Source organism: Cetorhinus maximus, chromosome 24, assembly GCF_964194155.1.
Source record: "Cetorhinus maximus chromosome 24, sCetMax3.hap1.1, whole genome shotgun sequence".
Classification (NCBI taxonomy): Eukaryota; Metazoa; Chordata; class Chondrichthyes; order Lamniformes; family Cetorhinidae; genus Cetorhinus; species Cetorhinus maximus.
Window position 1 is genome coordinate 51,122,819 of NC_135902.1, and position 23,850 is coordinate 51,146,668.

At 41.1% G+C, this 23,850-nt stretch overlaps 1 protein-coding gene across 8 annotated transcripts in view; it reads left to right on the forward strand.

The window, feature by feature from the left end:
- The window catches only part of cep112 (centrosomal protein 112), a 432,841-nt gene that overhangs the window by 209,051 nt on the left and 199,940 nt on the right, over positions 1-23,850 (forward strand). For all 8 annotated transcript variants that reach the window (XM_078529029.1, XM_078529025.1, XM_078529028.1 and 5 more), the window contains one exon: positions 3,923-4,002. In XM_078529029.1, coding sequence (XP_078385155.1) covers positions 3,923-4,002 — 80 coding nt within the window. The remainder of the gene's footprint in view (positions 1-3,922; positions 4,003-23,850) is intronic.

The following is a 23,850-nucleotide window of genomic DNA, read 5'->3' on the forward strand; positions in this document are numbered from 1 at the left end:
AGGCAATCTTGAGTGAAGAAACACTCCAACTGAAGGCATGGAAAGTATTCTAGTTCAAAAACTATTGTCACCCCAACCAACCCAAATTACTCATCTCAAAGGAAAAAGCTACTGAAAACAGAAGTAACAACAGGTGTGAGTAAAATAAAAATCAAGGTGAAATGTCAGAAAGTCAAATTTAATTTTGACAAGACGGCCAAACCATTGCCAGAGTTGAGCATTGGAGAGCCAGTCAGGGTACAAACCTCAATGCTCTCAACAGGAGTCAGCCCATGTGGAAATTGGGGACATGCATAGAGAAGTTGTCATCTCAATCGTACATGGTGGAAATGAACAACCAAGGGTACTGACGCAACCACAAGCATATACGAACAACTAGAGAAGCTGTTCCTTCACTGCAGACAGCTGCTCAGGAAGATGGGATCTCAGCAGCAGCACAGAGTACAGAACAACCGCCACTCCCAGTTGCCCACCAGTACACAACAATGGAAATGGAATGACAGCATCAAGTGCCACGAGAAGGACACTCCTTGGAGAGGGAACATCACCCTGATGAACAGCCAATGACAACGCACACGTACCAGCCAATGACAACGCACACACGTACCATTCAGAGATCTGCACAATCTAAAGACTGTGTGAAATGCAGGTGCAGAGACTGACTAGAATAACAAACAATTTGCAAATGCATGAGAACAGTAGGTGTATAATGGGCAACTTGGTTAACTCACAGTTACACATGATAGTACATACAAGTTCGTTGCTCCCAATGCGGTCTCCTCTACATTGGAGAGACCAAACGCAAACTGGGCGACCGCTTTGCAGAACACCTGCGGTCTGTCCGCAAGAAAGACCCAAACCTCCCTGTCGCTTGCCATTTTAACACTCCACCCTGCTCTCTTGCCCACATGTCTGTCCTTGGCTTGCTGCATTGTTCCAGTGAAGCCCAACGCAAACTGGAGGAACAGCCTCATCTTCCAACTAGGTACTTTACAGCCTTCCGGGCTGAATATTGAATTCAACAACTTTAGATCTTAAACTCCCCCTCCCCCCATCCCCACCCCGTTTCTTCCCCCTCTTTTTTTTCAATAATTTATATAGATTCTTCTTTTCCCACCTATTTCCATTATTTTTAAATCTACAACTAATACCTTGTTAGTCTTTCCACCCCACCCCCACTAGAGCTGTACCTTGAGTATCCTGCCATCCATTCTTAATTAGCACTTTTCTTAGATAATATCACCACCTTCAACACCTCTTTGATCCTTTTGTCTGTGACATCTTTTGATTATCTGCTCCTATCACTGCTTGCTTGTCCCCACAACCACCCCACCCTCAACTTCTCTCTCCCCCCCGCCCCCCACCTTAAACCAGCTTATATTTCACCCCTCTCCTAACTATACTTCAGTTCTGTTGAAGGGTCATGAGGACTCGAAACGTCAACTCTTTTCTTCTCCACCGATGCTGCCAGACCTGCTGAGTTTTTCCAGGTAATTCTGTTTTTGTTTTGGATTTCCAGCATCCGCAGTAGCTTTTTGTTTTTAAGTTTGTCTTTTGTTTGTTATGAAAAGAGGGATGTTTGAGTTTTGAAATGCAATCAGTTCTACATGTCCTATATATAGTCATGTGACCTCTGCCATAAAGGACCTGCAGGCAGCCATTTTACAGTTCTGTTCAGTAAAGACTTCAGACCAGAACGACTGTAATCTTTGAGCTTGTAACAGTCTGTATTCGTATTTTAAAGGAACTTTTTTAATTTTCAGCAGACCAGAGCTTTTCAAACTCAGATTATCATTGAAAACTTGCCTTTCTTATTTCCACCTGCTGGATCCAATTTTTCAGCAACATTAGAAAAACACAATTTATAACAAAGTTATACATTAATGTGGATGCTACACTAAATTCTGGAAAAACTGGAGATGGTGGTGCACAGAGATCTGAGGGCTAGTTGCACAATTGCTCAGTTCTGGTGTACCTGTAGGTTGAAGGCTGGGCTACACTATTGTGCTCCGACTATTCAACCCAAGCCTTCTGGGTGAGTGAAATCTGCCCATGGTCAATTAACCTGTGCTTCCTTTTTCTCCACTAGCTTTTTTCACCCCCCATGATCTTCACATTAAAGAAACAAAAGTTTTAATTATGACATAAACCGTCAATAAGCATTGATTAACATGAGATAATAGTCTGTCAATGTCAGTCTGACATTGTTACCACCAGTTGCTGAGTGAGGTCCCCCAATTTATGATGATCCCCGGAGGAGATACCCCAAATTGTTAACTTCCCAAATGAGACACCAATTTTGTTATGCTCCTGGGTGAGGAGGGATGAGCTGGCTCCCCTTCTTTATACAAACCTCCCCGGTTGGTCGCAACAAGGTTATTTAAAAAGGATCCCTTCCCTTGGAGATTACTTTTCCCAGTCCAAACGTATTTATGTTTTAGAAGGAGCCAATTTAACCAAGCTTTTTTGAGTCAAAGAAAGAGTAAGTTTATTAGTTAATAAAAGCCAGAGAAAAAATAATAAAAATGACAACACACATACACATAGATCAGAAATTAGAAGTTGAGCCCAAAAGAAAAGTTTAAAAAGTTATATGAATCAGTTTTTGGCTTGTCCGTGAGGAGTAGATGATGAAACGTTGCAGCCGTTAAGTTGGGTGATTCCAGTAGGGTTGACTTTGGCAGTTGAGCAGTTTGTTTGGGGACACTTGGTTCTGCAGGTTAGCTGTCTTGTTTCCTTTTTGACTGTGGCTTTGCTGACTTGCCTCAAACCAGAGAGAGATGATTTTTACCTGCTAGTTGCAGGGATGACTAGTTGCTGTTCTGCTCTGATCTTCACAGCACACACTCGCACCCCAGAACTATAACACACCGATCAGGTTTGCAGCTGGTTTTTTAAACAGCTTTTCTTGTGTATTCCTGGAAGGGAAAAAAACAAGCTGAAATTTTGCCCAGAATCTGCTTTCTTTCAACTTAGATCATGTCCACATTCTGAGACATTACTCAACAGGAGATGGTTTCTGCTGAGATGTGGTAATCAGTCTCCATTGTCTCTGCAACCACAGGAGATTACAGTTCCGTCTTTTGCATTGCATCGCTCCCTTTCAAATGTTTCTGTCTGAAGTGGGCTTTGACACCATTTTTGGGTGCGACATTCCAGGGCCTTTCTGGACTAGTTGGTCAAGTATAATCCACATAGGAATTTTCCAGAAAGTGATTACTTTACAGTCGCAGCCAGCTTTTGCTTGCATGTCCTTTTTAAAAAAAAGTATCATCCTCAAAAATTTCAGTATGCCCATAAGTAATTCAGATCTGCTGTCATAGCAACATTCATCATGAAATTCGTAGAAATGACTTCATGACTGTTTCCTCACTAACAGTTGAATTGGTTGTATTTGGATGCTTAACTGTAGATGCCACTCTAGCTGTATGAAAGAAGTATGTCTACTTGGAACTGGTTATGTGGCACTTGTGGAATTTTCCAGGATATGTAGGCATCCTGCTAGTTCTGTCCTTAAAAATGTTATGACAAAGGGATGCAGGCAGAAAAAGTGTCTCCCTGCACCACCCCTCTCCCAAGTTAGAATTTCTCTTCCCTGTCAGAAAGAATGGAAACTGGTTTGAGCCTAAACTGCTCCCTCTGCTCCCAGTGCGATTTAATTGCGCCCCAAAGCGCGCACAATATCAAGGCTCCATTTGTTTTATTCAAGAGCATCACCACGATTCAGCAGTGTGTCTACCAGCAGAGATTTATTTTATGCACAAAACTGTTGACTGTACTTACAGAATATTTGATTTATCCATCGCAATATAAGTTTTTCCCTCTGTATCAAGTATTTTAAAATGATAATCTAACAATTGATTTTGTTCCTACTGTAAAATGTATCTGACAAATGAATAATTTAATTTTCATTTTATTTGAGATGCATGCCTTTCAGACTGAGAGAGATCAGGAGAAAACCGATGCAGTGAAACAAATTCGGAAGTTGGAAGAAGCCTTTCGGTAAAGATGGCTTTTTTTTTTGCTTTGCTTTGTAAATAGTTCATTTCACCTTTTGGCTTGGCTCAGCGAGTAGAGCTTCTGACTTTTGAAGTTGGTTGGACTGGGTTTGAACCCAATGCTAGAGATTTGGCCATCTAATCTAGGTTGACATTTTCAGTGCCGTACTGAATATTGGATGTATTAATGCAGTGCTTCCCAAACATTTCACAGTGTGACCCCATTTTAATGCCTCAGACTTTGTGTGACTCCAGAGTGAAAATTTGAGATGTTGAGCAGGGGAAGGGGGAACTGAAGTTGAGTGTGATGAAAAGGCAGGGGTTTCCAACAACAAATAAACATCTACCTATTCACAGGCCTTTTTGCAACAGCAAACAGGCCTCAGAGAGCAGTCCACTAGGCCACACCCACCAACAAAGAAACACAAGCATTTAAAGGGGCCTTGCAGCAGTGAGGAATCAGTCTGAGCCCAACAGCAGCTATTGCTGCCTTGGAGCTCGCGACCCCAAAGGCTCATCTCATGACCCCACTGGGGGTCACGACCCGCAGTTTGAGAAGCATTGTATTAATGTATTAAACTGATGCCATGTGTGAATTCTGGTGATGTTAAAGATCTTGTGGTAATGTTTGAGGAAGAGCAGAAATTCTTCCAGTGTCCGGGCCAACATTTTTTCCAAATTTTCCAATGCCATTATCGTCATTTCATCCATTGTTATCTTTCATATGAATTTACTGTGTGTAATAGCTGCCACAGATGCCCATCCTATAACAATAACTGCACTCAAAATGACTCATTATATTCGAAATACCGAGCAACGCCTGCAAGGAATGAGATACAGTATTTATAAATTCTAATTTTTTTTCCCTGCAAGCACTATTTCAGGATCAATTCTGAAAAGCCCTTGCCTGTCTGTAATAGAAACAGAAAATGTTGGAAATACTCAGGTCTGGCAGCATCTGTGAAGCAAGAAAACAGTTAAAGCTTCTGGTAAATAACCTTTCATTAGAAAGGCCCTTGCCTGCCTATATGTTGTTTACTGTGGAAAACACTTGGTGACTGCTTATTTTCTTCAGTGCAGCTTGGAGGAGACTATTAGACTGTGGAAAGGTGAAAGTCACAAGTGGAATCCAGGAATGCTTAACTTAGTGTGTTATAGTTTACTAGTATTCCTACCATTCAAAGATTTGCAGGTTTTAGTTCTAGTGTATTATTTAGGGGCAATTTTTATGAGGAACAATGTAACTGCTTAGTAAAAGACAAACTTTGCCTTATTGGAAACCATATTAGAATACATGGAGTAGAATATAGAATAGTTTGGAAATAGTATATGTGTTGATTTTCTGATCAGTTGCAAGTGGGTTTCCACCTTATTAGCACCTAGCCAATGTTCTAAGCTTGTTTTGCTCTGATAGTAAAAGGAGGCACAATTTGCTTTTAATTATAACAACAAAACAACTTACATAGCACCTTTAACATAATAAAATGTCCCAAGGTGCTTCACAGGAGCATTATAAAACGAAGTATGACACCGAGCCACATAAGGACATATTGGCCTAGATCTTCCGGCCTCCAGATCATTGGAGGCTGGATGTATGACCCAAGATGTACGTCGGGACCCTGCGGAAGTCCCAACATGCTGACTCCGTGGGAATTGCCTGGGAAGTTTGAACTTCCAATGAGTAATTCACCTAATCCTAGGGACCCTCTGAAAATTTCTCCAACTCTAACTCAGAGACAATTCTGATGTACTTACCTGAATAGTTACCCAGGAATGTTAGACTGAAAAATCCCAGTCTAACTCCTAGGTTACTATATAACTGAGCCACAATAACCCACCTTGACCACCCCCGCCCTGACCAACCTGACTAACCCCTTGACCCGACCTGACTAGCCCCCGCTACCCAACTATTCCCCCCCTAACCTGACCAGCCTCCACCACCAACGGACAACCCCTCCCAACCCAACCCAACTATCCCTGACCCGCCTACTCACCCACCTGCCTCCCTGCCATCTTACCCACCTGCTACCCCATCACCTCACCAACCTGCCACCCTACCATCCTACTCACCTAACACCTCACCCGCCTATCACCCTACCCACTTACATCCCACCACGTACCCACCCTACCCATTCACTCATTCATCCACTCACCTATTCACCCATTCACTAACATTCATCCATCACCTATTCACTAACATTCACACTGAACATTTAAACTTAGTTTACAGCAGCTAGTGCTGTAAAAAGGTGGTGTGCCTCCTGCGCTGATTCTCTTCGCTGCTATCTGCGTGGATTCCTGCGCTGTGGGAGTTCTTCTATATCGTGGACTGGCAGTTTGGCCTTTTTAAACGTATTCGGGTAAGTGGGTAATTTTCTGTCTGGTCAGCATCGGACACAGCGGTTCCAATGCTGGTTGGAAGATTTGGGACATTAGTTCAGGTGACCAAAAGTTTGGTCAAAGAGGTAGGTTTAAAAGAGGCAAGCGAGGAGAGTGGTGGAGAGGTTTAATAAGGGTATTCCAGAGCTTGGGGCTGTAGTATAAGGGTCTGGCACGTAAAGGGTTAATGTGGGACTGAGTACAGTACCACCCACACAGTGATGTAAGAGAACACGCCCCGCACCTAGAGGCCAATCTAATGTTGAATGTTAGTCTTAGATCTAGTGTTAGTGTGCACAAGCAAGCATGGAGACATCTCCTAATTTGAACCCTTTGCTGCATATATGTACATAGTTCTTATAGTTAATAAATACATACAGTTAACCACTTTAAGACTACAAGGACTTCATTAAGACCTACTGAACGGTATCCAATACCCCACAACATGGTGACAGTGAATTGAAAAACCCAAACCTCGCAAAAATTACAGAAAAAAATGAAAATCTTGCAAAACTAAAGAAAAATCCGAAAAAGCATTCTGACCTGAAGAAAAGCTTGAGAAGCAGATGTGCCAGGGAAAAGCTCTAAAGAAAGGCTTGGAAGCTGAAGGCAGAAATTTAAAATTCCTCACAGCAGCAGAAAACTCCATGGGACCTCTTGGAAGTCCAGCTTCAACTCCAGGAGTGCAGAGTCTGCAGACCTAGTAGGGGTGAGCTAAAACTTTAAAATTCTAAGATATAGCAAGTCCGGAGAAACTTTTAAATAGTCCAGTTTTCAGAAATTGCCGTTTAAAAGCTCAGTCGGAAAACCAGATTCCCGAGTCAGTACCTGAACACGTGGCATCTGAATTTGCTCCGAAAAGGAGAAAAAATTAATTAATTCCGAAGAATAGTGACTAAAGAATTGACTTTAAAGACCAGCAAAGGCCAGGATTCGACACTTTCGCGACCCCAAAGAATAGTGCTAAAACGTAGAAGTCTGCAGCTAGTCGATCCAAGCAATCATTGTTTAAAATTTTTTCAAGGCTGAGCGTGAGCACTATTAGAGTGGGAGCCTGCCAAAACTGGCAAGCACAGGAAAACCCTTTGCCTTCAAATGAACAGTGATGCCATCCTGAATTTCAGCAACTTCTTAAAGCTGAACCTACACTTAAAATTTTTTAACCATGGATCAAAAATCCAATTTACCAGATCAGTTTGGACATATCCAAGGACAAAACCTAATGGAAAATTGGGCGTCCTGGAGAAGAGGATATTTAAACTACAGGAGTACATCAGGTCTAAGTGGGAAGTCAGAAAAAGTCCAGATTAGTACCTCTTGATATTGGTTTGATGATCTTGCTGATGAAGTAATCCTAATGTGGTGCTTTGATGAACCCTCAACCAGCTTTGATGAAATGTTAAAAGCCTTTGACGAATATTTTAGCCTTCAAGTTGTGAAACGCACAAAACTTAAAAAGAGACACAGAAAACTCCCGGTAAAGCGCCACAAGAGCAAATGGCAATACTCTAGTAAACCACACTAGGGCGCCAGAGAGGCAGGGTACTTTCCAGAAGTCTGAAAAATGTATCTTTTCGGAAATGAAAAGATTCATAAACCCGAGAAGTGACTGGGGAAGACTTAAAAAGAAGAAAAAAAATTGGCTAAAATTGTGAAACAAATGGGAATGAAGGTTCCGTTGTTGAAACGTGAACTTCCATTTGCATCGCGGCGAGCCACATGATGAAAGAGGAGGAACAAACACTATGGGGGTGAGCACAGCATTCATCTACCCTGGAAAAAATGGGATAAATCAACAACTACCTATCAGCACAACTGCTGATTTGGCAAAGAGCAGTTCAAAACCAAGGAATGGGAAAAGAGGATAAAAGATACCCAGATGTCAGAACAACTTCAAAAACAACAGAGTTAACCTGCAGTGATGGAACCTACCACTCTGCCAACAGTAGCATGAATAGGATATAGAAGGGTTGCAGGGCCTTCAAGCTGCCTGAACCTATAAACTCAGAGACTTTAAGGGTGGAGAAGGGGTAGTAGTAATGATGTAAATACAAGGGGTAAACCAGAATAACTTGAAATATATTGGATAAAGACTTGGGGGGGCGGGGGTGGGGGGTGTGGGTGTAATATAAGGGTCAGGCACATAGAGGGTTAACGTGGGACTGAGTACAGTACCGCCCACACAGTGATGTAAGAGAACACATGACCTGCATCTCGGGGTCAGTCTAGTGTTGGACAAAGCCATGTGCACTAGCAAGCATGGAGACAGCTCCTAGCTTGAATCTTTTACTGTATACATGTATTTAATTCTTGTGGTTAATAAATACATACAGTTAACCTACTTAAGGCTACAAAGACTTTATTAATACCTACCAACTGGTATCCAACACCCTACAATAGGAGCCTAGGCAACTGAAAGCTCAGCCACCAATGGTGGCCTGATTAAAATTGGAATACACAAAATGCCAGAATTGGAACTTAGGCCCTAATGAATCTCATTTAGCCATTTTCAGGTACTTACTCAGAATAGCACTCAGCCTGTCCGGATAAAATGAGTATTCAGAGCCATGCAAGCACAATTTACGGAAATGTGTTTGAAGTGTCCAGGACTAAGATTTATAGGATGGTCCAGGAGAAAAGTACATTTCAAAGAACACATTTTGCAAGATTTGAGATTTTGTAAAAGATGTACAACGTGCAATGAAGCTACTATTTACATATTTGTATCAAAAACTTCAAAAAGGAATCCAAGATACCTGGATTTGAACTTAGACTTGCCATTTGTGTATCTCACAATGCATTGTTATGAGTTCAACTGTGATCTGATTGGTCAGTTGTGTGTTTTGGTAAACCACTGATATCACATGACACAACTACTGACTAGTTACAACACTTCTGATTGCCTGTGCAGCCTTGTTGTATAATTATAGTGCATTTTATGTTTGAAATAGGTTGTTATTAAAGTGTCAGCCATGGTTCAGTTGGCAGCACTCTCACTTCTGAGTCAGAATGTTGGGTTCAAGTTCCACCCCAGAGACTGGAGCATAAAGTCCAAGCTGACTCTTCAGTGTAGTATGTCTGTCAGATGAGATATTAAACTGAGGCCCAGTTTGTCCTCTTAAATGGATGTAAAAGATTCAATAGCACCATTTTTGAAGAAGACCAGGGTAGATCTGCCTGGTGTCCTGTCCAATATTTATCCCTCAACCGACATCACTGAAAAGCAGATTAAAAAGCAGGTAGTTATCCTCATTGATGCTTGTGGGACCTTGCTGTGCATAAATTGGCTGTCATATTTCCTACATTACAACAATAACTACAAAATACTTCATTGGCTATAAAATTCTTTGGAACATTCTGAGGTTGAGAGAGGCACTGTATAAATGCAAGTTCTTCATTAAATGCAATACAAAAGGAATTAGAAGCGGTGGTGAAAGCAAGCAAATTAGTGTTCACTTTCAACTGAGTAGCCCTTCATGAGTTTCACAGTTGAAAGTTTTGCACACAATACTTTTAAGCTTGTTGTATTCTAAATATCAATGATATATTTTTCTGAAAGGTATTTCATAATCAGATGTAGAGGAAATATTGAGGTTTCAAATTGTATGCAATCACATAGTGGTTGCATTTAGTCTTCATGGGCAGAAATTTGCGCTGAGCAGGCAAACGCATGCCCAACCCGCTCAAGCGTAAAATGACATGCGACGATGATGGGTGAGTGTCCCGATGTCATCATGCACTTGCGTAATATTTCAGTTAGCAGGTGCGCGCAGGATTCAAGCTCGCCCGCCAACAATTAACAGGCCCATTAAGGCCATTAAAGTAATAATTGACTGAAATTTTTCGCTGCCCGTCCAACCTTATGGTTGGTGGGCAAGTGAAAAGACCAAGTGGCCTTTGGATTTTTGAAGAAACCTCATCCACGGGTGGGATGAGGTTTCCAACAGCAGTTAAAAGTTTTTTTAAAAAAAATTTTTTAATTTCATTCAGAACATGTCACTGCTCATGTGACAGAGTCACATGCGGGGACATGTTTTTAACAGTGGTAAATTTTTAATTTTTGTGATTTTAAATCTTCAGCTCCCTGAGGCAGCTCTGTGCCTCAGGCAGCTTTCATTGCGTGCACTCGTGCGCAAGCGCAAACTTCTGCCCTCGCCCTCTTCCCGCCTCCAGCCTGGTAGCGCTGAGCACTGCAGTGCGCGTTTCATGCTGGCTGGCCGTTGATTGGCTGACCGTTGATTGGCCAGCCAGCGTGAAATCGATGTCGGAGCCCGAGAGCGGGCGGCAGTCTGCTTCGCGACCACTCCCGGGTCCACCCACTGTGCTCGCCCAACAAGGTAAAAATTCTGGCCCATATGAACATACAAGCATATGAAATAGGCACAGAAGTAGGCCATTGGGCCCCTCGAGCCTTCTCTGCCATTTAGTAAGATCATGACTGATCTGTTTGTGTTTCAAATTCCACATTCTCATCTACCCCGATAACCTCGAATTCTTGTCAGGTAAGGGAATCAATCTACCCCCGCCTTAAAAATATTCAATGACCCCACCCCCACCGCTTTCTGAGGCAGTGAGTTCCAAAGTCTCACAACCCTCAGAGAAAAAAATTCTCCTCATCTCTGTCCTAAAAGGGCGACCCCTAATTTTAAAACAGTATCTTCTGGACTCACCCACAAGAGGAAATATCCTTTTCACGTCCACCTTGTTGAGACTGTTCAGGATCTTATAAACTTCAATTAAGTCACCCCTCACTCTTCTAAACTCCCTGTTTTGTGTGTGTTTTTTTTTTCCAGATATAAGGTGCGTATATATGAAGTACATTCAACTCACACTTGTTCAAACCTAGTAATATACTTTGCGCTGAGTAAGAGTGCTTGTTGAGCTACAGGTAAATGTACAAAGGTGAGATTATAGATTTGGTAGGGTAACAGGGTTTAGAGCTAAACCTTAAAGGAGTGGACTGCTTCTAGCCTGTAATTTTGGGATTAGTGCATTTTTTTTGCATCATTTTTTGAACCATATCATGTACTTTTAGGTTAATGAAAGTAAATTGCTTTTGTACTAAGGCGCATAGAAAATATTGGACTGAGGAGCTTCAGCTTTGTCTTCTTTTCTGGCTGTCAATCACAATGTGCAGTCAGTTCATTTGGAATTCATACTAGGCTTGATGCCAGTGACCAGAGTGACTACAAAAAGAAAAAAGGGAGTGTTATAAATTTTTTGTTTTGTTTCTCATTGTAGTGACTTAGTCTTTTATAATGCTGCAAAAATCCAAATCCTTCCTGTCTTTGGGGTTTTTAAAATGTGCTAAACAAATAAACAAAATGTAAACGACCTGAATTAATTTGCAAGAGAAAAATAAATGTTATGCTTTAGAAATTGTCTTCTGGTTAAGTGCTTTAGAAAATTTCTAACTTCCAAATAATTCTAAACTATTGGTGAAGGGATAGCGGTTACATAGCCAGACTATTGATTTAGAAATTCAGATCGTTAACAAGTGCTTGTTCACCTGAGGGGAAATGATTAATGAAGACCCTGCTCACCCTCAGCTGCTTTGGAGTGGGTGTCTACTTGCTTTGACTGAATAAGCAGCATCGCTATCCGAACTCTACACTGCTCTGCATTCTGCATGTCTACTTGTAAGAAACATATAAAAGGGCATGGCCGATTTGGTAAAGTGACTTTGACAAACTGCAGTGACAAGACTGGCAACATAATAATGCCATCATATCTCAGTTTGTATCTTTGCTTTAAGATAGAGTATATTAAAAACAGCATTACAGTTCATGATCCTGTGTGACCTTTTCTAGGACACCATGTGACAGCTATGAAACAAACAAGCTGTATCAGCATCAGATTCTGGCTGAAAGCAGTACTGATGTCCTTTAACATTGTATTATTGAGCCATTAAGAAAGGGATGTGGGAGAGATCTGAACTAGTGAGAAAAATATATTAGAAGCCAGCTTTAGTTGTGCCTCATTGTATCTGAAATGACCATCAAATACACGCATTCAGTTTTATATCGAGACTAATGGATATCTGGAAATGATTATAAGGTAGTAAGTTGAATGGAGTTTACAGATGATGTAATTAAACCTGAGAGGAAACATATTCTGTGTTTTCAGACTACAGGTCAAATGAGTCTGAGAACAGACATTTTGTGCAGAATCCTGCCTTTTTAGTTCATCAGGATAGTCTGCTCCAGCGACAGCATGAGTTGTCTACATCCCAGCAGTTGCTGTTGTGATGTGCCTGAAGAGTAGTCTGCAGCTCCCTTTTCCAGTTGGCTGTTTTAAAGCATAAATCCAGGAATAAAGTAAGTTTGAGAGACACTATTCAAGCGCACAGAGATCTTTCCTTATAACGCATGGGATCATGTAGCATTTCAGATGAATAGACTTCCTCTTTAACCTTGTTCTCTCTAGTACCAAACATTTCCAGCTCCTTGTTCAAAACTTGTTTTGTACTGATTCTTGAACTATTTTGACGCAAACCCATTTCAGCCAGAGGCAAGTCAGGGAACATTGTAATGGGTTTAGTTGTCAGCGAGTGGGTGAAGGCAGAAATAAGCCTGCTTGAAAAACATACAGCTGTTCTTTATTGTATATGGCCTATCAGCATCTGAAACCCATTTAAGCAATAACAGTCACAGTTTCCATAGTCTATCACTAGGCATTCTGTTTGCCCTTTCTTGCATGCTGGTTGACCTTCCCTCCAGGGGGCAGAATGTGAAGTAGGAACAGAGGACAGAAATATGCAGGAATTGTATTTAATGGTTTCAGAAAAGCTGAGAAAAGGGAATGGTATTTTAGTTAGGTAGTTATATTCAACTTTGGCAAAAGCTAAAATAACCCTTTACATGAGACCAGAGATTTTTTGATTGAAACATCTGGGAATTGGGGACAGGTTTTATATGTTAAAGATAGGCAGCTTTACTGTGGGTTGCATATATTGTGTATAAAAAAAATACATGCAGTTTCAAAGGGTGGGAATGGTTCTGTTAACAGGAAATAAATATATTGTTTCTTTGTGAAATCGCTGGGTCCACACTCTGACTGCGCGCCTTGGCAATTCCCATTCCATGTTTTCAGCTGGCGTAATTAGTTTTATTGCTGATGTATGAAGCACATAAATAGTGCACTAATATGCAGCCATGCATGTTATCTTGGGTAGAAGTCCCTCCCAGCATTAAGCCCTCCATTTGCTATGGGTAATAAAGGCCAGTAACATTCTCACTTGACTGAATGAGCTATAAAGATTCATGATTGTGTTTTCCAGTGGCAATTTTTCATTAAATATGGGCTTGCGGCTTGCTTTGATGCACCTTACAACAGATTTTGTTGCTTGAAGTTGAGGAAGATCAAAGGAAGCATACCAAGGAGATCAGCTGGCATCAGTCAAACTGTTCATCTCCACCACTATCTCACCAACCATATGTGCAGGCCTGGCACATCTGTGGTGTGTGTAAGTAAATAAACATGCATTATGCATGTTGTGTTACAAGCATTTCTGATGTGAAGCCCTTCCCTTTTAAGACATCAGCACCATTTGAGTTCCACCTGTGAGTGTGCATGTGGAGCATTGAAAGAACCATAGGATTCATTGAGAGCTTTACATTGGCCAGCAGTATCAGGCTGAAAAGCAGCACTTTGTAGTATGCTTATATACTGTTGGGTAGCCTTGGCAGCTTTCCTAATGTTTATTCAATATCTATTCCCAGGTCCTGTGGCTTATGGGCACAGCATTGCCATTGGACATCATATCCTCACGTTTGCTGTGCGTGCAGTGTAGCTCTCCTCACAACCATCTCACGCAGCAGCTCCACACTATAGGTTGCAATGTTCTAGCACTTCTTGTTCAATTTTGCTGTTAAGGATTTTTTTCATATGTTAAAACCTTTGGGCCCACTTCAGATATTTATTTGTATACAATAATGCTGGCCACTCCCAAAAGTGGACCTAGTATCTTATGTCCGGGGGTGCACCTGTACTAGCCAATATCTAGTTGTATTATAGCATAACCCAAAGTTATAACCGTGGCATGTCCAAATGATCTGCATTAGATTCACCACTTTTGCGTGTGCCTTTAAGTATGATTCTCCAATATTTCAATTAGTGAACTAAGAAACATTTCAATCAGATGAGGCCTATTGCAAATCATTAAATTCCTTCATTTCACAATTAGCAATTGAATGTACAGTAAGAAAATCCAAATTCCTTCACTGATCCATGCTTTTCCAATAGAATACTTGAGGGAAAAGTATTGGACCATGTAACCTGCCCCTTTTGTGAACTGACTGACTTGATATTTCCTTTCAACAATTTAGCAGTGCAAAAACGATCCCTGTAGCTTTCAGCTCTAGGTCTGCACCTCACAGCTTCCAATTCAAAATCTTCCCAGGGTCTCTTTTTCTGTATTCTGTGTTCTCAATAACTGCAAGGGATGTACCTTCAACACCTTCCCTGTTCAGTGATTTGCTAATTGGCAATGGGTTTAGTTGTCATCCCATGCTGGACTCAGAGAAGTAGACACCATCATCATGGTTGGTGTGATTGTTTTGTTAATTCATTGAGATGAATTTCTTAATGCCCCCAATCCTTGTCGACAACAATACAGATAGTTGGTTCATTAACAAAATCAACTCACCTCCACCCCGCCAAGCAGCTGCAACCTATGGCCATTTAAACTCTGTGAATTAATTTTGTTTTGAGCAATACATATGTTCACACTTTGGTACTATATTGACACAGAACACTGAAAGACAGATCATTCCCAATTACCTTCTGTGGAGAAAAAAAATCTTAAAAACCCCAACATGTAATGTACCCGCAATGACCACTTCTCTTCAAATGGCAGAGGTTCCTTTTAAATAGCTGCAGCTGTGTTGGAGCTCCCATCTAACTGTTTGTAAGCTCCCAGCGCCAACCAACTGGGAGCTCATGTGTAATTGTTAGAGAGCTAAACCCAACAGTTACAACTAAAATTACTACATCAGGCAGAAGCCCCGCTACATACTGTTGGGCACCTTGAATGCACCCATCACAGAAATTCTAGCCTTTACTCTATAAATAATAATTTTGGAGAGACTGCAGTTACACAGCAGCATTAATGGCATGATCTGTTTAATCAGTGTCATAAGCCCAACCACCTTTAGCTGCTTCGTCACTGACCTTCCCTCCATCATAATGCCAGAAGTGGGATGTTCGCTGATGATCGTATATTCACAACTCCTAAGATAATGAGGCAGTTCATACCTGCGCGCAGAAAGACTTGGGCAACATTCAGGATTGGGCTTATAAGTGACAGGTAATGTCTGTGCCACACAAGTGCCAGACAATGAGTACCTTCAACAAGAGAAAGTCTAATCGCCTCCCCTTGCCATCCAAAGGCCACCATCAACATCCTGGCATCACCATTGATCAGAAACCTAACTGGATTAGCCGCATAAATACTGTGGTCACAAGAGCGAGTCAGAGACTGGGTTTTCTGCAGCGAAGGATTCAACTCCTGACTCCCTAAAGCCTTTCCACCATCCACGTCAGGAGTGTGATGGAATACTCTTCACCCCTGGGTGACTGCAACTCCAAGAACACTCAAGAAACTCAAACCCTCCAGGACAAAGTAACCCACTTGATTGGCACCTCATCCACCACCTTAAAAGTTAATTCTTTTCACCACCATCACACAGTGGCAGCTGTGTGCAGTATAGATACAATGCAGCAATTCACCTTCAACAGTACCTTCCAAATCCATGACCATTACCACCTAGAAGGTCCAGAGCAGCAGGCACATGGGAACAGCACCATTTGAAAGTTTCCTCCAAGTTGCACACCATCCTGACTTGGAACTATATCACATGGACTAAAGCAGTTCAAGAAGGCAGCTCACCACCATCTGCTCAAGGGCAATTAGGGAATGGCAATAAACGCTGGCCTTGCCAGTGATATCCTTATCCTGTGAATGAACAAAAAGAAGTGTCCATTCACAAATAGTGCATCTATGAAATTGATTGTAATTATGAAAATGTCATCATCTTTGTATTGAATATCATGTCAGGAAGATATATTTTAATAGATGCAGAGTTTCTTTTCATAAAATATGTTTTTGAACAGATGTTAACCTTCCTCAGGAATTTCATTGCTTGTAAATAGAACATTTGCTGGCATTTAGCATGCTCCCAGGTGAGGAGTGTGGGCCAGATACAATGTAAAGCTCCCTGTCATCTGCTTCAACAATTGGCTAGATTTCAAACCTCAGAAGAACAGTCTGTACTGTACCAGTGTCAATGTGACAATTGCCACTCCAGCCATCTGTAAGGTCACTATGAACAAAACTGCTATTCTAGTGGTTAAAGTAAAGGTGGTTTTGTGCTGTGGACTCCTGCGCATTGGCGACTATGCTGAAACCACCCAATCTCATTTCATTTTGTACTCTTTCACCTGGCAGTTACAAGACTGTTATCCCATCACTTAAATGTATAATAGCAGCATGCAAGCTCACTGCACAAACTACTGTCCCTATGGACTTCTTCAGTGTCAACTAGACATTGGAAAATGCTGCACATTCCAGCATGCAAGTGGCATTTTCCCAAAAAATCTTTGGCCTGGAAACCCAGGATGTTGTCTACAGATGCTTGGCATTAAATCTTTGAGTGTAAATTTTACATTGGTGAGACCAATCACAGCAGTCAATAAAAATCATAAAAGTTAAAGCTTTAACCAAGCACATTGAAGTAATGCACCACAATGAGTGGTATTTTTGAAACAATCTTTATTATTCCTTTACTTGAAGTCTCATCCATTGTCTCTGTACAGTTAGTGTACAGAGTACTTTTCCAAATGATGAATTTTTGATTTTAGCCTGGCCTACAGCAGGAAGGAAGATCAGAGGGAAGAATCAACAAAGGCTGGTATTTCTGGTTTCCAGACAGCCAATTGACGTGCATTATTGACACAGACTCTGAAACACATCACATTCCTGGCTCCTCTGATAGCTAATAACTTGCATTTATATACGCCTTTAACATACTAAAATGTCCCACGGCACTTCACAGAAACCTTATCAAATAAAATTTGACACCAAGACACATGAGATATTAAGACAGGCGACCTAAAGCTTGGTCAAAGAGTTGGGTTTTAAGGAGAGACTTAAAGCAGAGGCTTGCACTTCAACTTCTATAAATTCCAGTTTGTCCTAAACTCAGCTCTCCATGTCCTGTACTGTATTAAGGCCCACTCACCCATCAGCCTGTCGCCCCTGTCCTCAATGCACCACATTTCAAATCCTGTTCTTCAAATCTTCCCATAGCTCACCTCAGCCTCCTCTTCCTCCATTCTTGCATCCCCTCCCACACCCTTCAGTCCTCTGATTCCAACCTTTTGTCTATCCTGTGCACCTTTAACCCCCACCCTTGCTCTATGTAATTCCCAGTATAGATAAAGAAAGGAGAAATGTTGACAATTCCAGCACAGTCCATCATCAGAACTTTTACAGGTGCTGGCTGAGGATTTCCAGCATTCGCATTATTCTGCTTTTGTATAAGTATGTGATGAATATTTTCTACACTTTTGTGTACTCCTACACAGACTGACCTAATATATTTCAGACTGTCAAATCAATCAACTATTGCTTGTTCAAATATGAGTTATTTCTGGTTAAATGATCCACTCTTGTTGCATGCTGTGCCTTCCTCTTACCTGCTAGTTTTGACTTTAAATATAGACCATTGAGGATTGACACAAGGTGATTTGGAACGGAAGTGCCTTCCTGTAGCACATCCTTATTCCCATCATGCTATATATCATGTAATTGCCATTTTCAGTTGTGCACCCTAACTTGTTATGTATGTATTTACTAGCATCTGCCTCACTTCAGCATTTTAAAAAATATTTCTACAATGTCCTAAGTTCTAGAATTGCCTCTAAACCTCTCCAAATCCATACATCTCCTTAAAACTTAACTCTTTGACCAAGCTTTCAGTCACAAGTCGCAATCTTTCCTTATTTGTCTTGATGTCAGTTTTACATATGAACATATGAATTAGGAGCAGGAAGAGGCCATCCAACCCCTTGAACTTGCTCTACCATTCAATAAGATCATGACTGATCTGTTTGTGACCTCAACTCCACTTTCTTTCCTAACCCATATACCCTTTAACTCCCTTGTCAATCAAGAACCTATCAAATTCCAGCTTAAAAAATATTCAGTGACCCAGCCTTCACTGCTGTCTAGGGAGGAGTGTGCCACAGACTCTCAATCCTGTGAGAGAAAAATGTTTTCCTCATCTCAGTCTTAAATGGGAGACCCCATATTTTTAAACCGTGTCTGTAGTTCTAGTCTCACCCACCAGGGTAAACATTGTTTCTGCATCCACCCTGTCGTCCCCCCGAGGACCTTATACGTTTCAATGAAATCGTCTCTCATTCTTTTAAACTCCAATGGATACAGGCCGAACTGTTATCATAGAATAACACCCTCAATCCAGCAATCAGTCGAGTGAACCTTCTCCGAATGCTTCTAATGCATTTATGTCCTTTCTTAAATAAAGAGACCAAAACTGTACACAGTACTCCAGATGTGGCCTCACCAAAACCAAACAACTGTTGCAAAACATCTTGTATCCCATCCTCCTTGCAATAAATGACAACACTCCATTTGCCTTCTGAGTCACTTGCTGTACCTGCACACTAACTTTTTGTCAGCCATGTACCAGGACACGCAGATCTATCTGTACCTCAGAGTTCTGCAGTTTCTCCCCATTTAAATAATATGCTGCTTTTTGATTCCTTCTGGCAAAGTGGACAAATTACACATTTTCCCACATTATACTCCGTCTGCCAAATTTTTGCCCACTTACTTAAGCTATCAATGTTCCTTTGCAGACTCCTTATGTCCTCTTCACAACTTACTTTCCTACCTATTTTTGTGTCATCAGCAAATTTAGCAACCATACATTCAACCCTGTCATTCAAATCATTAATATAGATTGTAAATAGTTGAGGCCCAGCACTGACCCCCGTGGCACTCCACTTGATATGCCTTACCAACCCGTAAATGGCCTATTTTGTCTTATTACATTCTCGTGAAGCGCCTTCCTACATTGTCCTACGTTAAAGATGCTATATAAATGTAAGGTTTTAGTGCTATTATTTTCCTTTGCATCCATATATGATTAGTGCTTCCAATTTGTAGTAATAGTCATGCCTTGCCAATGAACTATAATTTAACTTGGATATTATTCGAGGTCCTCAAAGCAGTTAGTAGTGTTTCCTCTTGTCTCCTTAGTGTATTGGGGAGTAGAGGGTTCCAATGCACGAAGTGCGTGGTTGCTAAATTGAGGGTTTTGCAATTGTTACTCAACCAAATTGACAATGAATTGCACAGACCTCAATTGCAGTACCAAGAATCTTGATATTTATACTAGTTAGGTGACTCAGGTGTTTGAGAAGCACTAAAGAATCATTATTACAAGTAGGTTATGAATAGTACTTATTTTTCATTAAAACTAATAAAATCACTTGAGAATTGAATGTGCAGGTGATTTCACTAGTGTGTCATCAATTACAGTGAAAAATCAACATTTCTCCTTGTTAAAAATAGATGTAGCTCTTACTAGAGGTTTTTGATTAATTTTGGCACCTACATAATAAAAGCCCCAGGTAGTGATGAAAATTCTCCACATGCTTTTTGCCTTTGGGCTGATCAATTCTGAGATAAAGGGTGCAAAGGTTTTGTTGCCAAAACACATTAGATTGGATTTTGTTGCAACCTGCAGTCTATACTATGTCTAGAGGATGACGAATTAACTCAACCAGACAGTTATATACACCTTTGTGAATTGGTCTGAAATTGACAACAGCTTGCACTTGTATATAAATTTTCATTGCGGTCAATATAAATTCTCATTTATTTTGAGGTGTTCTTTGTGAGGAAAATCAGAGATTCTTAACTCTTATGTGCTCTGTGCTAAAAAATAGTGGGATCTCTCATGAATTCGTTGTGGAGTAGCTGCAAGCAAAATTAGTTGTTTCTTCGCAGAGAAGCAGAGAACTATCACCTTTTGGTTGAACAGCTATTAGTGGCCCATGTTGGGTAGCAGTGACCTGGGAGCAAGTATCTCTGCAGTGTGTAGAGAGTAACAAGTGAAAGAGGAATGTATGGGAAGGATAAACAGGTCAATCAGGTCAACCTGTCAAAACTTGGTGTGCTGTCTCAAAACAGAGACACAGTAATGGAGAAGCAGGGGGAGAATGTGGCTAAAGTTAGAGGTGGAAGATCTAACTTCAGTGAATTCCAGGTGGTGGTGCTGTGGAGCGCAGTGCTATAGGATTTGGAGATGCAAATTGAGGGCAGGAAAGACTTTCCAAAAATAAACATATGGTAACTGAGGATGGCTAAAGTTTAGATATATTTAAATATATTTTTAACCTATGTATTTTGATATTTATTCCAGTTTTAAAGGTAAGATTGCACATCAGGATGGTATTTAAGAATAACCAGTTTGTGTCAGATATCTGATATTTAACAGTAAGTGTAGGGAAAGTGAATTTAGTTCTATAAGGGACGGCCCTTTATTTTGGTAATTTGAGGGAATCCTCCTGAGGTTTGGGAACACTGGGGAATGATCCTAGAACTTGATACAACTGGATGGAGATCCGGGAGTTTGCAGCATTAAAGGAATCCACTGGTTTGGTATCACTGTGGAGGGGGAACCTGAAGGTATGACACAACCTGAGTGGGTGGGTTGGTTTACTCGTGAATTTCTGGTTTCTATGAGCAATGAGGAGAGAGAGCAAGTGAGGGAGGGCAGGTGTCTGATATCACTTGGGGTGGCGGGGTGGGAGGAACTTTCAGTTTGAGTTTGTATCTTTCTAAGAGATCTCTGCATGTGTTAAATTTGGTGTAATGTGATTAGTCATTGGGAGTATATTTTTGGGGCGGTTTCTCTCTGCCTATGCCTGTGCCTATTTGTATCTCACAAGTGCCAGCAATTAGAATGTTTATATTTGTAACAAAATATCCATGATATTTAGAGGTTTTCTGTTTGCTTTCAACATTCAATTAATTTTTTTCTCATAAATGGACTCGACTTGAGATAAGGACAGAAAATTTGTGTATTTCTCTCAAATTTGTGTGTTTTCTGAAGATTAGTGTGTGTAATTTGAACACCAACTAAAGCTACAATAGGCATGTAACAAATAATATGTTCTATTATTTTCTTCTTTTCCTTTCTCTTAATCATATGCACGCAATCTCTTTTTTAAAATGTTCAATATAAATATTTCCCAAAATTTGAAATTTTACTTCTGGATTTTCTATAAATAATTTTGAAAAACAACTGACATTTTGTTTTCTTAAAGACTGACAGACGATCTATGTATTATTTGGCTGTCTTGAATACTATGGATGCACATTGGGAAACTGTACATACTACACATGTTCAGGCTGCAGGGTCTGCATTGTAATGTAAAACAAAAACAGAATTACCTGGAAAAACTCAGCAGGTCTGGCAGCATCGGTGGAGAAGAAAAGTTTCGAGTCCTCATGACCCTTCGGCAGAACTGAAGTATAGTTAGGAGAGAGGTGAAATATAAGCTGGTCTAAGGTGGGAGGCGGGGGGAGAGAGAAGTTGAGGGTGGGGTGGTTGTGGGGACAAGCAAGCAGTGATAGGAGCAGATAATCAAAAGATGTCACAGACAAAAGGATCAAAGAGGTATTGAAGGTGGTGATATTATCTAAGAAAAGTGCTAATTAAGAATGGATGGCAGGATACTCAAGGTACAGCTCTAGTGGGGGTGGGGTGGAAAGACTAACAAGGTATTAGTTGTAGATTTAAAAATAATGGAAATAGGTGGAAAAAGAAGAATCTATATAAATTATTGGAAAAAAAGGGGGAGGGGGAAGAAACGGGGTGGGGATGGGGGGAGGGGGAGTTTAAGATCTAAAGTTGTTGAATTCAATATTCAGCCCGGAAGGCTGTAAAGTGCCTAGTCGGAAGATGAGGTGCTGTTCCTCCAGTTTGCGTTGGGCTTCACTGGAACAATGCAGCAAGCCAAGGACAGACATGTGGGCAAGAGAACAGGGTGGAGTGTTAAAATGGCAAGCGACAGGGAGGTTTGGGTCTTTCTTGCTGACAGACCGCAGGTGTTCTGCAAAGCGGTCGCCCAGTTTATGTACCCTGTCCTGCAAGATGGATTGAATCAGCATGAGGGAAACTTAATGTGCGTTTTGTGGTGCCCTGTACAGAACAATGAACCTTACACACATGTTTTTACTGTGTCCCATACAGAACTGATATAAGCTTACCCTTTAAGAACAAAAGAAGTGTGAATTTTAAAATCGGTCAAAGGCTAAAATTGATTTTCCTTTCTATTCTTAGTCAGATTATGAATGCTCAAGCTGTAATAGTTCTTAGATAATGAGAGATACCCCATTAATTTGGTCTAGGTTTGTGGGATTTTGCTATGCACAAGTTAGTTATCTAACAACAGTTAAACTTATGCAATGGGGGTGAATAAAAGAACATTATGAATCATTTTTCCTTGAATATATGCCAGTCACCGCTGCCTTAATTCCTGCAGAGGTGCAGTTTAGTAAATTATATTTTTGAATGTGATGGAATACAATGATTGTGCTCCAACATGTTCTTGTTTCTGATGATTGCATATTCTGGAATTCAATTCCAGCTGTTTGAACTTGATAGCATGAAGAGACCTTGGGCTGAATATTAACTCCCAAAAGTCGGTGGGTTGGATTGTGTTAGAGGTTAAAACGCAAAAAATCTGGAGCAGGAACCAAACCGCCCACTTTTATGCACATGGGTAGTGGGGTTGTCATTTAATTATTATAATGAGGCTGTGTCTTCATTTTAACGGTCACCTGCGGTTAAAAACAGAATGACTGGGTTTTCTGAGCATCAGGAAACTCAGCAGCTTAAAGGAAATGAGTACGGCTGAATCCACAAATATTTCCTGAATCAGGTGCTTTACAGCACCTGACCCACAAGAGGAGAAACTTCCTCAAGGCCCAATAAGCTACCCAATACCTCCCCCCTCCCTGTGATTTTATTTTTGTTGCCCTCCCCCCGACCACTACCTGCTTCCCTCCAATCCCCGGGACCCTCCCCTTGGGACCCCTCCCCCCCACACAATGTTCTATCTCAATTCCCGCCCCCCCCCCCCCCCCCAATTCACCCACTTTCTCATAGGCTTTGGTCTTGTGAAATAGGATTCTTGCCGAAAAGGCCTCAACCTATTCATCAAGCTGCCTGTGCACAGGAAGCCCACTTAAAGGAGCTCTGCAGTTAAATTCTGCAGAACATTTGGGAAACCCATTCTTCCGGGTTTCCCAATCTCGCAATAGGCAGGACACACCTTCTGGCTAAAATCCAGGTCTTTATCTCTTACAATTTTACCTGCAGGTATGTGCTGATGTGCCATCCTAGATCAAAAGGGCAAATGTGGAAGTGGGCAC